This window comes from Nematostella vectensis, chromosome 4 (assembly GCF_932526225.1).
Source record: "Nematostella vectensis chromosome 4, jaNemVect1.1, whole genome shotgun sequence".
In the NCBI taxonomy this organism is placed as follows: Eukaryota; Metazoa; Cnidaria; class Anthozoa; order Actiniaria; family Edwardsiidae; genus Nematostella; species Nematostella vectensis.
In genome coordinates, this window is record NC_064037.1 from 11662317 (window position 1) to 11679258 (window position 16942).

General features: G+C 41.4%; 1 protein-coding gene across 2 annotated transcripts; it reads left to right on the forward strand.

Annotated features, from left to right (window-relative positions):
• Window positions 1-725: 725 nt before the first annotated feature.
• LOC5516563 (integrator complex subunit 2) lies at window positions 726-16558 on the forward strand. 2 transcript variants are annotated; one of them, XM_048726711.1, is made up of 18 exons: window positions 726-1398; window positions 2337-2550; window positions 2874-3166; window positions 3338-3479; window positions 4289-4568; window positions 5708-5957; window positions 6635-6769; window positions 7948-8005; window positions 8248-8372; window positions 9478-9649; window positions 10092-10370; window positions 11660-11861; window positions 12406-12519; window positions 12956-13178; window positions 13783-13899; window positions 14484-14591; window positions 14903-15173; window positions 15590-16558. In XM_048726711.1, exons 1-18 carry the CDS (start codon window positions 973-975, stop codon window positions 15805-15807), a joined length of 3627 nt encoding a protein of 1208 aa, XP_048582668.1. In that variant the 5' UTR covers window positions 726-972; the 3' UTR covers window positions 15808-16558. The 2 variants fall into 2 exon arrangements, with proteins under 2 accessions (XP_048582668.1, XP_048582667.1); XM_048726710.1 differs by lacking the exon at window positions 7948-8005 and having other exon boundaries at window positions 8190-8372.
• Window positions 16559-16942: the final 384 nt, after the last annotated feature.

Consider the following 16942-nt stretch of genomic DNA (forward strand, 5'->3'; position numbering starts at 1 on the left):
CAAAATAAGCTCAGTGAGTAAGATATGTAATACAATTAAATCTAGGGATTAAAATTAAAATAACCTTGTACCTGATGTAGAGAAGCGAAGGGCTTCAGGATACTAAATAGCCTTAATAAAGCTTTTTTCTTGAGTAATAATGCGGGTCCTTGCAATTTATTTAAGTGTGAATCTGCCATTTTTCCCCTGCCGTTTTGCAGGGCAAAGTAGAGAAATCACATTTTCATCCTTTTTTAAAATTATCGCATTTTTCGCCGAACAAAACATAATAAATACACTTACCAGAAAACAATCATTTTTCATCCGTTTAATACCGAGGGTTTCAATCATCCATAAACGAAAAGTTGTGGGACTGCATGTTTTTGTAAGCTTTCATCTTGTTTGAAGAATAAAAAGAGGACTGCAAGCGAAAGACTAGTGAAGGATAAAAGTTGAAAATCTGTTGGAAAAATCTACTTTTTTAGAATGCAGGGGTCAACTCCGTTGGAATAACACATCTCTTGAAAGTAATGCTATCGAATATCTAGACTTAAAGAGAGAAAATAATTGGAAAATACGGAAGAAACCTGATTTTCGCCTACAGCTGCCATGTTCGCGCGTTGCTGTTTTTGACCACCACTTCATCACCGGAAGTAAATTCACACGCCAAAAGTCACGTGACTGAAGCCCAAGAATTGTGCGAGCGACGCGATGCCTGCCTAAAAACGCCTGCGTGGACTTCCTGTGGTTTAGATCGTCGGTCCGGGAACTGGGCAGAAGGGGGAGAAAGCAAAATGGCGGATCAACTCTTATCAAAGATTCACAAAGTTCGCATAGAATAGGGTAAAAGATTCTGTTGGAAAAGAGCATGGCGTGCTGTTTAAACCAGAAAGAGAGTATGGTCAAACAGTAATCGTCTAAAGGATGTTCGGATTGTATACATAAGGCCAAAACAAACTACCCAACACTCGCTTGGATAAATTATCGAGAAGCATGGATATAGTACAATATTTTCCAACCGCCAGAGCGTTTCGCGCAATTCGCTCTGCTAGTGTTACAGAGTTATCAAAGCTTGATAACGCGTCCCTTCGACCGCTGTTACCATGTCTTGTCCGAATGGCTTTGTGTTCGCCAGTTGATCAAAGCGTTTCATGGACAGAGGCGAGAAAAGAAGTTCAGAAGATTCTTTCTGGCTTAGAGATAGTGAATTCCATTGTGGCATTGCTTTCTGTGGACTTCAGTTTCCTTGAGCAGGACGCGTTAAAAGAGTTACAGTTGAGAAAGAAGGTCGGTGGCGGTGCTGGGGCATCCGTTCTCGTGGAATCATTGCAAAATGAGCTTGCTTTGGAGTTCGAGAGAAGTGAGCCATCCAGAAGACTACGCTTGATCCTGAGCGAACTTTTAAGAATCATGAGTAAGGTAAAAAGTGCTTAAAATGAAAAATAATTAATCTTGGAGTGTTTTTGGGCATTTCCCATAATGCACTAGACACAGACGTGACCCAGGATTGGCTGAGAGGGGGTGCCCAGTCATAGGTTTCATATTGAAAAAGCATAATATTTGAAGATTACTTAATAAGAAATGAACCACTTTTTGGCCCCCAAGGGGGGAGGAGCGGGGGATGAGCATGCACCCCTCTGTGTACAGGTCTGAGTAATTTGAAACCTCCACCCTCATGGTCCCGGGGAAGAGTAGGGTTAATGTAGGGACTTAGAACACTTACTGTATGAACAGTTTTTGACTGTTCTGGCTTAATTGGGGCCTCACCAATTTCTTATATAAAATTGGTGAGGACTCTATTTCTTTCAGAGATAGTAGCATGGAAAGTGTGTTCACTTCTCTTAACTATATTAATAAATGAAAATGTCAGGGACCAATTTTAACAGGTCTCTATCCTGGACAAATAGTGAGCTCAGCTTTTTGTACATTTGCCTACATCAGGCCCGTACCCAGGATTTTTCTTAGGGGGGTGCGAAATGCGAAAAAATGGACCTAAGTTTTCCGGTATTGCGGTGGGGGAGGGGAGGGGGGGTGGGGAGAGTGAGTTCTCTGACCACCTCCGAAAAAACAAAAAGGGATTTCTTTATGCCTTTGCAGTATCTCTTTGGGGCATTTATTGTTGGATTTGACTACATACCAGTGTGATCTAGCTTATGCTTTATAGTTTTGCCTACAAAAAGCATGTCTATTTAGACACGAAAGTGGACCTTAGGCTGTTGTGGGGGTGCGTTTGCACCCCCTGCACCCCCCTGGGTACGGGCCTGTACATACATTAATGTGCCCCATTCAGATACAGAGAGTGAAATAGAAAAATGTGTATGCTTCATGGTTTATTATTTGCTATTCTCTTCTCACAGCTGCCATCCACAGAAGAATTTCTGCCAGAGAAATCTGAGTTGTTTGAGTGTGAGATTTATCTTGAGGAGGTCTCTGATGTGTTGTGTATCGCACAAGCTGAGCTTCCTTCTCTTCTTCCTTTGGAACAAGTAGCAGAAGCTTTGTTAAGGGTCAAATATGGCCCTTGGTTGCTATGCCGATTAGTAGCTAATGTTCCTGATAACTTTGAACAAGGTAAGAGTTGGTGTGCCTTTTAAGGTACTATCCTTCAGATGACTGCTTTTTGCTGTGATACAATGAAAACATAGATAGGAAAGTTTTATTTTTCTGAACTTAGGCTATGAATGATGTTTTGGTGCAACTCTTAACTATAAATCTTTGATTCAATTTAGTAAACTAACATTTCTGGTGGATCAGGCTAACATAATTGGAGATGATGTACTGTTTATAAAGTATTCTAATTTCAGGTGGAACCTGATCAAGACTGCCTTTTGTTGAGTCTTTACTTCTCTACTGTAGGTGTATATTAATGTAGTCTATCCACTCCTCTTTTCAAGTTTGTCATTCTCTGCTTGAAAATGGAGAATCCCAGGATGACAGTGCACTAGGAGGAATGGTCCGCACCATTGCCCTACGCCAACTGTGTGCTATGGACCCTAGCCATGCCCTAACCATGAGAGCTAAAGCCACTAGGCTTTGCCGACTGCCGGGCCTTGCCATTGCGTTGACACTCGACTTTGGCGCGGATGACAGTGGGAGTGACCTTGTGGCGTTTCTCAGCGGGATCATGTTTGGAGGTGATTTGAAGAGCAGGACTTGGTTTTCAGAGTTTATCAAGATAGGGCAAAGGGTATGTGCTAATTAAGGTTATTATTAGATCTCATGCTGTATCGGTTAGAAAGCTCAACTTAACTGCCGGGGTCTGAATGGAGGAAGGCCTTGCAAGGGCTATTTTCCTCATTTTCTCTAGGGAGAAAAAAAGAAGAGTGTACTGTATATCAATAGTGTATTGTGTTGTTAGTCTTCCAGTTCAATGCTTCACTCTCTCAGAGCTCAGCTTCTCAAGGATGTCACTTCACTGGTCTCGTCAAAGGATCAGCAAGTAGAAGGGTTAGCAACACACTCCATACACGAAGACAAGGAGACGCTAGAGATCCTACAAGGTTAGAGGGTGGTATGATGGCATGTTTTTTTGCCTCTATAAAAACTGAGAACTTTTTCTGACGTTTCAAGGATTAACCCTTCTAACCACTAAACAGTTACTGTATAAGTCAACTCCGCTAACAGACAGTTTTAAAAGTTGACAGCTCTCACAAAAGTCATCATTTCTGAATACTTTTGCCATCTCTAGCCCAACTCTGTATCAGTCTTTCTTAGGTAATGTTTATTCGTGGAGGGGGCTCTGGATTGTTTTATGAGCCCCCATTCCCTTATAAGCAGAAACTCTCTGGATGGGTGGTAAAGACTCAAAAGCTTAAAAGAATTGGAATTTCCCTATTTCAAAAGCAGCCAATCCTGATCATGCATAGCCTACCTGGAGGCTTTAGATGCTGTTTTCAGTGAGAAAAACCCTTGAAAACCCAAAATTGTAGCTCGTGGCCACCATCTTGGATCCGAGTGACAGAAGATGAGGGCGCTGAAGATGGAGGCCATGAGCTTCGAGTTTGTGTTTTCGAGGGTTTTTCTCGCCAAAAACAGCATCTAAAGCCTACAGGTAGGCTAACTCATGTATACTATAAGGCTCTAGTCAATAAATTACCTTTTTTATGTATGTTTTTTGTTGTGAACTTTTGGAAATTATTCCTGTAAGCAGACAGTTTTAATAACATCTTTTCAATTTCCTAAAGATGCAAGATTTGCAATACTAGGTACTTACTGTAGAAACTGTTGTACTCCATAATAATAACTTATAGATATTCCATAATAATAACTCATACTCAAACTCTTTTTTTGTAATGATTTTCATTACCAGCAATGGAAGTCAACACAGACTTTGAAGTGGTTGAAGAAGTGAAACCCTCAGCTGCTAAACCCATGCATGCATTTGAGATAGCCAAAGAAAAGGTTCTTTATGGCAGTGCATTACTGAAGCTCTATTGCGGCCTGAAGAACATTGCAGGGATGAAGCTGACACGCCCAGAGTCTGATAGTCTCCTGTCTCTCATCACATGTCACCCTCCCCCTTCTGCAGCAGGCGTGCGCTTTGTAGTTGTTGGACTGTGTACTTTGCTTGCTTGTCCTCATATCGTAAGGTACAGTACTGTACAGTTGTATGCTATTGTGCCCTCTTTCTCCGTGTGCGCTAGGATCTTGAGGGCACAAGCCACTGTGGCTAATTTTAAGTCAAAAGAAATAGCCACACTGATGGGGAATTAGCCACAACCCAGAAGCTATAGAGAACAATGTAATCAAAATACCTTGTTGGTCTCTTTAATTTAATCCTATTCTTACGAACTTAGCATCGCAAAATTCAATACATTTTCCGTTTTGTTTCTCTTGTTTTTATTTTTTAAATGATGACCAAGACAAAGAGGATTAAGAACTTATGATTCTTAACTTTTGTCTCAAAGCTTGGGTGTATCTAAATGTGTTAGAAAATAGCATCAAGCACAATATTATTTTTATAGTTTTGTATTGTTGTAATGTTTAATCATATTCTTGTAGAAACATGTTTTTGGCATTTCAGCAAAATTGGAAATGATTTTGCAGTATCTGACCAAGTATTTACTCTAAATTAATTTCTATGTAAATCTTGCCTTATGAATAATATGACTATGACAAGAGACATGTTGTCTCTAAAAACAAAAACGACTTAAAGCAATCTCTGTTATTAAGGATACGAAATCGCTTTTACTGTATGGCCATACTATAGACCATTTCATGCTACTTATTATAGGGGAAATAATACTTTATTTTTTACTAAAGGCCTGGCTAAACAAGGTGACATGTCGAGCGCGACACATGGCCACCAAGAGAGACATCAGCACCCGCCAAATCTTTTAGCAGCGACAAAGTTGAGACAAACATGTTTGTGTCACTCTCTTCAAAATTTAGTCACATGCTACATGTCACACTCGAAATGTCGCCTAGTTTATCCAGGCCTTAAGGACACTGGCTAATACCCAATAAAAAAATTGCAATGAGCAGGCGTGTACACAGGATTGGCTGAGGGGGGGAGGGGGGTGTGCAGTCATAGGTATCATATGGAAAAAGCATAGTTTTTGAAAATTTCCTTAATAAGAAATGACCCATATTTTGGCCGCCGAGGGGGGCTGCACACACACCCTGCGCGCCCCTCTGTGTACTTGCCTGATAAACATCAGTGATTGCGATATGAATATGCTGCACTTGTGATGATCACTTTTTCATATCTCTACATTTTTTCGTGCAGCACTCCAGAGAATGAGCAAGCAGCCATAAACTGGATAAAGTGGTTGTCAAAAGAGGAGTCCCATTATGAGGCAGCTAGTGGCATGCACGCCTCCTTTGGGGAAGTCCTTCTGCTTATATCAATTCATTTCCATGGCAACCAGCTTGAGTCGGTAGCCGAACTTGTCTCGTCCATACTTGGGATGAGAGTGAGACCTGGGTCTCTCAGTCGAATGAAGGCACTTTTTACGCAAGAGCTGTTTCCAGAAAAGGTAATGTAACTAAACAAGCCTACCGATAATTACTTTTTTATTGTTTGTATAGCTGGTTTAAAGAAGCAGGCCTGTGAAATCTATATTATGTTGTGGTTTGAAATGCTTCTTGGTTTGAAATTGTTAAAACCAGTTTGAAAAAAATTCAAACCAAGAAGCATTTCAAACCACAACAAATGTGGCATGGTTTGAATTTTTTTCAAACTGGTTTTAACAATTTCAAACCAAGAAGCATTTCAAACCACAACATTACATGATTAATACAGTGCTGATTTAAAGAAACAACCTTCGTTTTTTTTTCAAATTTTCAGTGAATTTTTATCACATTTCTCACGTTAACATCAAGAAAAAAAAAGATTTTAATGCCTTTATTGAAATGAAGACTGTGACTGCTTATCAATATTTTAAAAAGCTTTTTACACAAGTTCCAAGCCTCACTTACAGCTAAATACACTTTCTATTGTGCTTAGCTAACAAAGTCACTTGGTAAGGGGAGAGAATCATAGAGTTTGGACCTTTAAGTTGGCTTTTTAGTAAGGGAAAGGAAAATTGTCTTTTCCCAGTAGAGGCAAGCTACTGTAACCATATCCCAGGTAGAGGTAGCAACTTAGAAAGGGTTCATGTAATGTAATATTATTGTCCCATGAATTACACCTAAATACGTAACTTCTTTTTAGGTTGTTGCCGCACATGCTGTCACTGTTCCAGTTACACCGCAGCTCAGTGCTAACGACACAGGCTTTCTTCCAATTCACTGTGTACACCAACTCCTCAAGACCAGAGCTTTTACCAAGCACTCAGTCGCAGTTAAGGTACTGTATGTCTTCTGCAGACAAATTTCTTCTGGCAACAACATTCTCGTATTACCAACCAGCTCTTCAGATACAGTATGACCTAGCCTCATCTCAAAGGGCAAAAAAAAAAAAACTCATTGGATTTTTCAAATTTCAAAATAACAGTGAGAAACTGGAAGTGCTGCAGGGGGTAAGGAGGGAAAAGACTCCTTCCCACAACTCCTCTCCGTTTGGAGAGGAGTACAATTGTGTACTTGTGTTACCCCTCTCCACTCTCTCATCCCTGGTCTTGTGGACGTGTCTATGTGTGTGAACCCAGCATTAGCTCATTGTAGTTATTTCTCCCCAGGACTGGGTGTATAAGCAATTGTGTACTTGTGTTACCCCTCTCCACTCTCTCATCCCTGGTCTTGTGGACGTGTCTATGTGTGTGAACCCAGCATTAGCTCATTGTAGTTATTTCTCCCCAGGACTGGGTGTATAAGCAATTGTGTACTTGTGTTACCCCTCTCCACTCTCTCATCCCTGGTCTGGTGGACGTGTCTATGTGTGTGAACCCAGCATTAGCTCATTGTAGTTATTTCTTCCCAGGACTTGGTGTATAAACAATTGTGTACTTGTGTTACCCCTCTCCACTCTCTCATCCCTGGTCTTGTGTACGTGTCTATGTGTGTGAACCCAGCATTAGCTCATTGTAGTTATTTCTCCCCAGGACTGGGTGTATAAGCAATTGTGTACTTGTGTTACCCCTCTCCACTCTCTCATCCCTGGTCTTGTGGACGTGTCTATGTGTGTGAACCCAGCATTAGCTCATTGTAGTTATTTCTCCCCAGGACTGGGTATATAAACAATTGTGTACTTGTGTTACCCCTCTCCACTCTCTCATCCCTGGTCTGGTGGACGTGTCTATGTGTGTGAACCCAGCATTAGCTCATTGTCGTTATTTCTCCCCAGGACTGGGTGTATAAACAATTGTGTACTTGTGTTACCCCTCTCCACTCTCTCATCCCTCGTCTGGTGGACGTGTCTATGTGTGTGAACCCAGCATTAGCTCATTGTCGTTATTTCTCCCCAGGACTGGGTATATAAACAATTGTGTACTTGTGTTACCCCTCTCCACTCTCTCATCCCTGGTCTGGTGGACGTGTCTATGTGTGTGAACCCAGCATTAGCTCATTGTCGTTATTTCTCCCCAGGACTGGGTGTATAAACAATTGTGTACTTGTGTTACCCCTCTCCACTCTCTCATCCCTGGTCTGGTAGACGTGTCTATGTGTGTGAACCCAGCATTAGCTCATTGTCGTTATTTCTCCCCAGGACTGTGTGTATAAACAATTGTGTACCTGTGTTACCCCTCTCCACTCTCTCATCCCTCGTCTGGTGGACGTGTCTATGTGTGTGAACCCAGCATTAGCTCATTGTCGTTATTTCTCCCCAGGACTGGGTGTATAAACAATTGTGTACTTGTGTTACCCCTCTCCACTCTCTCATCCCTGGTCTGGTAGAAGCCTATGTAAACACTGTCATCACTCCATTGCATGGAAACAAGGTTCCCAGAAAACAAGTATGCTACCCTACTCAGGATGGTTTTACAGAAGCAGAAATCCTTGCAGTTTTTAAGGTAGAGTACACTGTTAAGGTAATTCCCTTGAATTGCACTGCGCACCCCTTCTGCGCATAGTGGCGCGCGCTGTTTGTTCGAATTTTTCGGTATTAAGTGCGCGCGCGCCACAGTTGTACAAGAAAACAAAGCAAAAGGCGCGCGTTTTTTACTTAAAAATGGTTACCCCCATTTTTTATTTGCTCGAATAGTTAAATATATACGGAAAAATGATATACTGAAAGAAGAAAAAAAAGTTGGCTTGTGGAAGTTCGTTTATGTTCTCTTAAATGCCGTAAAAATACTTCAAAATGGCGCTTTTTACCGTATAAATAGTGACGAAAACAGTGTCTTTTAGTGCGATCTCTTAAAATGTGAATTGTTTTGAACGTTTGCTACTACGGGTTATTGTTTAGGAGATCGGATTTTGGCAGCTCGACAAACAAAACTTAATTTTCTAAAGACTATAGGCACTATTTTGAAAATTTAGAGTTCTGATTTTTCCTCGCACGATCAGTAAAAACGCGTCAAAAGTACGCCCCTCTGTTGTGAAAACGAGGTCGGTTACCCCCATTTTTTATTACATTTTTTGAAAGCCCTTAACTTCAATATTGTTTATTCCAGGTTTTAGAAAATTCTGGGTTGTAGAACTATTTCAAGGGAATTACCTTAAGTAACATCACATGCTCATTGTAATGCCAGGGAAGAGTTGATTCGTTGATTTGTATGATTCATATTTTGTTATCAAAGGGCTACAGTACATATACTGTATCATTAGTAATCTTCTGCACTGCCATCCTTTGTGTCAGTCTGAAAGGTCGAATCTACCATCAGTTGCACATTGAGTTTGTATACATGGAGTTTCCTAAGGGATTTGCCTAGAGTCTGATTTCTTAATGTGTCAAGACAATTAACAACAACGTTGTAGTATTAATGGGTTGTTTCGGCTAGCTTCCATGCTTCCTCTTATGGAAGGTTGTTGAGTAAACGAAAGTAAACCCCTGACATAACTTGTGATGCCCCATCGCTATAGATTCGATGTGTGAAGTAATTACTCTCTGTACTGGCACTTTACGCTTTGCCTTAGTATGTTGGGTTGAATGCTAAAATTGATATTCTTTTGCAGCAAGTAGACAATAAAGATAAGACTGATTCAAGTGGAACATCTCTTGTCCGTCACCCATCTGTCTATATAACCAACGACACAGAGAAGACTTCGTCTTTTGCTCCTCGTCTACTCATGCTGTACTATGTCCTGTTGTATCAGGACATGCTACTTAACAACATGAAAAACTTGGGTGAGCGTGGGCGTAAACTGACTGGCAAGCTTACTGATTGGTTGATGAATTGATTGGATGATTTGTTAAGAATAATTGATCAGTCGTTTCGGTAATTAGTTAACTAATTTAAAAAATGTACAACTGAAAGGGTGTACCCCCCTTCTCGCTTTGCTGCAAAATTTGGTCATTGCCTATTGAATGATCGTCAAATACTACATTTTTCCACTACCTATGACTGCTTTCCCCCTTGTCTGCTTAGCAACCGCTTTTAGTGAAGGCGTGTGTGACACTAAAAGCGGCTGCTAAGCAGACTACTTTCTCTCCCCCCTCCCAGCAATTTCTGGGTTCTCACCTGAACTGACTGAGGGATTTGTTGATTGCTTGATTATCTTGTTGGATGATTGCATGACTGTTTGATTGATTGATTGTTTGATTGACTGTTTGATTATTTCATTTGCAGTCACAAGTAACGTGCAACACCAGTCGTACAGCTCAGGTCTGCTAGCCCACATCCCCATCAAGTACCTGGTGCACCAGGCTCGTGCCCGACCGGCGGAGTACCGTGGCCTGTATGCACCTATACTGCGCCTTCTCTTCACTCACTATCCTCACCTCTGTCTTGTTGATGAATGGCTGGTTGAGGAAGAGCTGATGAACACCCCGCAAAACCAAGGCATTGCTCTACAGGGTGATCTAATGGTCATGGATGTGCAATGCTCGCCTTTCAAGCTCAAACAAGGTATGGGGGCTCATTGCGTTATAATATCTTTTTTTTTTTTTTGCAACGAGATTCGTACTGTAAATCGCGCGCTCTGATCGGTCAAGGGTCCATGTGTCATTAAAGGACACACAATGCACAGAAGGCGTCACAGCGTGTCATGAACAACAGTAACGCAACTGGACTGTGTATTCTTGTGTATTTTTGTGTTCATGACACCCTGTGACGTGCACCTATTAAAGGACATGCAGACGCGCGCAAAAATGAGATCTATTTGTTATACTGAAATGTATACAACTCTTACAAATGCAACCGAGAATCCATGTGTCATAACCAGTAACAAATAAGGATAACAATAATCAATCCAGCTTTGTAAAGCTGTTTAGTATTTGTGTGACTCTAAAACTTCACATGGCTTCCACCACACTATTGGGGCGATCATTGCTTTACATTTGAAAATACAACGAAACTTCAAAATTTGTGTACCAGGAAACTTCAAAATAACAAACTACAAATAGTTTGATACATTGTTAATTATATTTTATTGGAAATATCTCAGTTATTTTTTAGTATTGGCCGATGTAAATGGACGCTTTGCGTGACTTGGTTATGTGCGGGAGCGTAAAATAGAGACGCGATTGGCCTTCTCTTAAAAGGCGTGTTATATTGTATCAAGGCATGGGGAAGAAGGACTGCAAGTAAAGTTTGAAACGCTGGGATCTTTCGACTTTGTTTTGTCTGTCTTTCTTATCGGATCCAGAGACGTTGCTGTTTGAGTTTTTCAATTTTCTGATCCAGTAAAGTATATCCAATGGTGGATCGATTAAGCACTGGAGGGTACCCCATCTGCAATTGCTATTTTGTAATTATGCCCGTATCGTATTCAGAGCTGTAGCAGGCCAAGTAAGATTGGGGGGCACACAAGAGAAACATTGAGAAAATATTTGGGGGCACAGCCACGCCCCTACTGGTCATTTCCTTGTAATTTTCGAAAATATTGGTGGGGGGCACATGCCCCTAGTGCCCCACCCTCTGCTACGGCCTTGTTACTGTAGGCTTTTGGTAAATGTATAGGGCGGAACTTGATTTACTCAACCTCATTGCATAGATTACATGTAAAATTCAAATTGAATTGGATGGATTACATGTAAAAGTTGACCCCTGATGTGTCTGGGAAAGGGTTCTTTTTTTCTTACATAATAGCAGGCTAATGAGTTTCTGTCTAAACTCTGACACTGAATCTACTGACAGCTTCCCCAGCTGCGTCTGTTCATTTTTCTTTAAAAAACACTCCCTTTTCTATTCCACAGCTTTCAACATTGCGCATGATCGCCCAACGGCCGCAATGCTACTGCTGACCAAGCTTCAAACCCTGGAACCTAGTCAGCTCATTCCTTATATGGACCCTCTCGTTCGATCCCTTCCTCTGTTGCTACTGGTCCCAACCCCAAGGCGTCTCTTAACGTTGTGTTGTGATATCTGGACTCGACTTAGCACCATTATACCCAGGAAGTGAGTACTAGGCCTGATTCATACGCCAAATACACTTGCTATCGACGTGCATTCAGATGTCGCACTAAATCCGTTGCACTTAAAGCCGCATTGTCACCAGTTTACTTCCGGTCGATTACGTAACAATCTCCGATGATTTTTAACGGAAAACGCGAAAAACAGGTTGCGATCAGGCAAAGTTGACTTGATGTTTGGTTTTCTTTGCAAAAATTGATACGATTTGTATCGGTTACGTGCTTTTGCCGCTACAGAGGCAGCCGCGCTCTAAACCGTGCTGAACTGAATTCTGGCGTGCCAATCTTAATTGTTCAGACTGTTGATCTATTCATGTGCCCAATCCAATTAATTAGACTTGACATAGAAGCGTATCAAAAAACCCTGCTAGCCGGCTCTCTTTTGTTTAAATGTGCGCATGTTTGTCCCCCTTTCCATTCTTATGTATCTTGTACTATCTGTCCGCTTATCTGCCTGCTCAATTGTCTACCTGCCATTCAATATGTGCTGTGTGCATGCGGTTATTCGCGCTATTCCCTCACACCTTCAGGTTATGGTTGGCAACGGTGAATGTGTTGTGTCACGAGGGGCCGCAACCTTACACAGACGAAGACCTTGCCCGGGACCCACTTACAGTACTCAGATGCGACCGTAGGGTGTTCAGGTAAGTGTGGATTTACTGGATGCTATTTCATGGCTGAGTCGTACTAGGCAACTTGTACTTAAAATATACTAGCCTTTTCGGCTTTTAGCGGCAAAATAAAAAACAACAAAATTAAACTCATTTAGCGCTTACGAATCAGCCGATTGTTGTCATTGGAAGATTTTATTTTTTCGTCGCTATCGGGATTGACGGTGCAGCTCTTCTCTTGATTGAGAACTGCTTAGAGCAGTCCCTACTGTATCTACACACTGAAAGTAAAGTCAGATACATGTTGAGCGCAATTGGTCATGTCTCACGATGTTAATTTGCGCTATACCTATATACGTAACATTTCATGTCATGTGAAGTACGTCGATCGGCCACTTCGCTATATTAAAACAACAATTTTCTTCACTTCCAAATTTGACGAAATGTTAATGTTTTTTTCTTCTACCAGGTGCCCCCCTATGTTTGACATAGTAGTTAGAGTCTTGCTAGCGTACCTCGCCGCCTCGCGTACCATGCTGAGTCAGCACCTACACACCCAGCAAGCACCGCGCACCAACAGTGCTGTGGAACAGGAGAGAGAGGAGCTCAGGGTGGCTCTGGTCGCAGCTCAAGAGAGCGCTGCCGTTCAGCTCTTGTTGGAGATTTGTTTACCGAATGAGCAGGATAAACAGGTTAGTTGAGCAGGATAAACAGGTTAGTTGAGCAGGATAAACAGGTTAGTTGAGCAGGATAAACAGGTTAGTTGAGCAGGATAAACAGGTTAGTTGAGCAGGATAAACAGGTTAGTTGAGCAGGATAAACAGGTTAGTTGAGCAGGATTCGCATGATGATGAAACAATGGTAAATAGGTTAGTTGAACAGGATAAACAGGTAAGTTGAACAGGATAAAAAGGTTACTTGAACAGGATGAACACGTTAGTCGAGCAGGATGAACAGGCTACTTAAACAGGGTAAACAAGTTAGTTGGACAGGATGAACACGTTAGTCGAGCAGGATGAACAGGCTATTTGAACAGGATAAACAAGTTAGTTGGACAGGATGAACACGTTAGTCGAGCAGGATGAACAGGCTATTTGAACAGGATAAAAAGGTTAGTTGAACAGGATGAACACGTTAGTCGAGCAGGATGAACAGGTTATTTGAACAGGATAAACAAGTTAGTTGGACAGGTTTGTCAAGACATTCCAAAGAACAAGTTTCAGCTTTAGGGGAAAATAATTGATTGATTAAAAGACGTGCTTACACAATTAATTGATGGTTATTGCTTGGGATCAGGAGGAGAGCTGCAGCATGCACTCCTGTGTTCTGCGCGAGATTAAGTGTCGTGTCTGCTCCTCGCTCCATCAGATGTTCATCGCTGATCCCAGCCTGGCCAAGCTTGTGCATTTCCAGGTAAGTCTCTAAGTTATTTGGATATAGAGGAATATAGACCGATTTTACCAGAAATGATCTATGGTGACTCTGAGAGTTTTCTGTAATGGGACTTGCGCTAGAGATCACGTGACTTTTTGCGTGGCAAACTAGCGCGAGCTCAGGCTTTTAGCGGCAGAAAAGCCACAAAGAAGCATCTTATTTAGCACTTTAAACGAATAATGACTTATTTTTATTTTCAGAAAGGGTTTATTTTCAACTAAAGACATTTTTTGTCGTTCTCTGGCGTGACTGGCGCAGTTATTATGCGGTTAAATGCAAACTCTAAAGATTGACTCCGCCTTTGACCATAGGTTTCTAAACTTCCCCGATTAGTTTGATAAGTGAAAGCTGGTTCTCGACAGTTCGCAGCGGAAGAGCAAGCACAAGTGAAATTGGTCAAACCGCGTTCACTTGGGCTTACAATACTGTATTCTAGTGTAGTGAGAACTAGCCTTTATAACGTTTCAAAAATCCTAAACTGGCCTGACTAATTGGATTTGTCTGATGGCTACTTTCTTATATTTACCGCTATGTAGTGATGGCTAACATTGATTTTCTGTTAGAGCTACCCTTTAGAACTTTTGCCTGTCACTGTAGCAGGGATACCCTCCATGCATATCTGTTTGGACTTTATACCTGAGCTAGTGAACCAAACACAGCTGGACAAACAGGTAAGCATAACTTGACAAACAGGTTATTCAGAACTAGCCAAACAGGAAAATTCACAGTCCTTCACTTCCATTGAGTTACTGAGCGTTTCGTTAAGTATGGGAGCAAATTTTAGAAGAACGTAGTTCAGTGATGTCTTTGTAGTAACTTTTTCACGTAGAAACTTAAGGGACTGTTTAGGAGTTTAGATTTTTTTTGCTTGTAAGAATTAAAGCACTATTGTTATTCATTCATTATATAAATTCATTTAGTTGTTAGCCTTGTGCAAAAAGTTCTAGCACTGTTTTGACCCTATTTCATCTCTTGTCCATAGCTATTCGGTATTCAGTTGGCGTCGTACCTAGTGCTTCAGTACCCTCTTCCCAAGTCTCTGAACGTCGCTAAGTATATCCTCAGCCGCATGTCCTCGCTCCTCGTAGCGCTACCCGCCTCATCAAGGGAGGCCTTCTTCAGACCAGCCCTACCCTCCTTGGTCAGGTTTTGTCGCGCTTTCCCCCCTCTCCACGTGGATGCCACGCCCTTCTTGATCCAGCTGGGGAAAGTAGCAGCGTCACACGCAGTGTTGTCAACTAACTCTTCCATAGGTAATAATATATCTGTCCGTCTGGCTTTGAGCAGTTATACTGTACATCTAAATAATATATTTATACCGTAAATGATCTTATAAACGCCTCCTATCTGATACCCCCCCCCCCCACCTCCCCCGCTACCCTCAGCTTATATTAATCAAATTTAATTGTCTTTTTGTTTAATCAACACTGGTTAGCAAGTAGCGTCCTGTCAAGAAACGCTTGTTACGCAGGCTATAATTTAACGTGATCCTGACTGAGACTAGAATCCCACTGCACTAGGGTCTGTTATATTGGTATAGTTTATAAAGAACGCCCCTATCTAATAAACGCCTTCTTTCTATTGAACGCTTTCCCGCGGACCATCGAAATTTAATAAACGCCCCCAGCGTTTATTAGATCATTGACGGTATATATATTTATTTGGCCAGGTGTTCATGATTCATTGTTGGCGCGGCTTGCCAAGGGATTGGACCCATTAGAAATTTCCACTGATCATGAGGACCACGGATTCAACGAGGATGTCCAATCAGTAAGCAGTGTGGGTGACGAGGGATCAAGTGACCTCACACTATGCGTGGCTGTCGAAAAGACGTTTTCTGAGCTTGTTAGACTTGCCGTGGTAAACCAGCAAGGTGTAAATACATGAGAAAGCCGTCGCGTAGCATGCCACTCTATTAGATTATAAATTATATTTTCTTAGTTTGTACTATTGATCTTACAAACCAGCGTTTTTGTCAGCTTATTATTTAGTAAAAATTCTCCTTCTGGCAACTGGGATATCGGCAGGTAATGTCCAAGGATAAGTATTGGTACGATAAATAAACAGTTGGCCGAGAAGCGAAGCAATTTACCACCGTGACTGGTTGATGCTTTTGTTTATAACGTCACATGAACACCGTCATGACAATACGTCTCTCCCATTCTCATTGGCCAAGGTTGCCACGGTAGCGCGCGTCGCATTGTTAGCATGAGAAAGTTTCTCCAGGAAGAGTAATGAGATTAACAGCGTCTCAGTAAATCCCGAATCAGTTTCATAAACAAAACGAAAACCATTATCATGCAATGTCTCATTTTTATTTATTTTTCCCATTGTGCTTACAACTTTATTTACACAAAAGAAACTTTCTTTCTTCGGGTAATTCAGCAATTTGCTTTACTGAAAAAGCTACGTCTTTTTCTGTTGAATTGCTCATCCGTTATAAATGCGCTAGCACATCTCATTCGACATACGAATAGCTAAAGATCATAGCTGTTTACAAGACAGAAAGTTATGTTAGCAGCATGAGCTATTTACAATATTGTTTTAAATATCGGCAGATGCTGGAAAAGAGTATACGAATAGTATGCGATTAATACTTGCTACATTGATTGGATATAATAAGAAAAGTATCCGATCACGAGTGTTATTACATTGATTTAATAATGTGCCTATTATTGTATCTTGGCATACAAGAGCTGTATTTGGGCTTGAGATATAGGGGGAGGGAAGGGGGGGGGGGGGCACACCCACGCCTTACCTTGTCATTTCCTTGTAATATTTGATTCTATTGGGGTGACCATGGCCCTAGTGACCCAAGGCCTTCCATATATTTTAACTAACGGATGTAATAACATGCAAGACGTCTGGAGGAATGTTTACATTTTACAAGTATAAAGGTAATTTCCCCGTGTGTGTTTATTAATGTTTGATTGATTAGCCATTTGAGCTGTTTTCAACCTGCGGTATATTGATTGTGATAAGAATCATTGCATTTCTAGATGGTAGCGGTGATGATAATGGT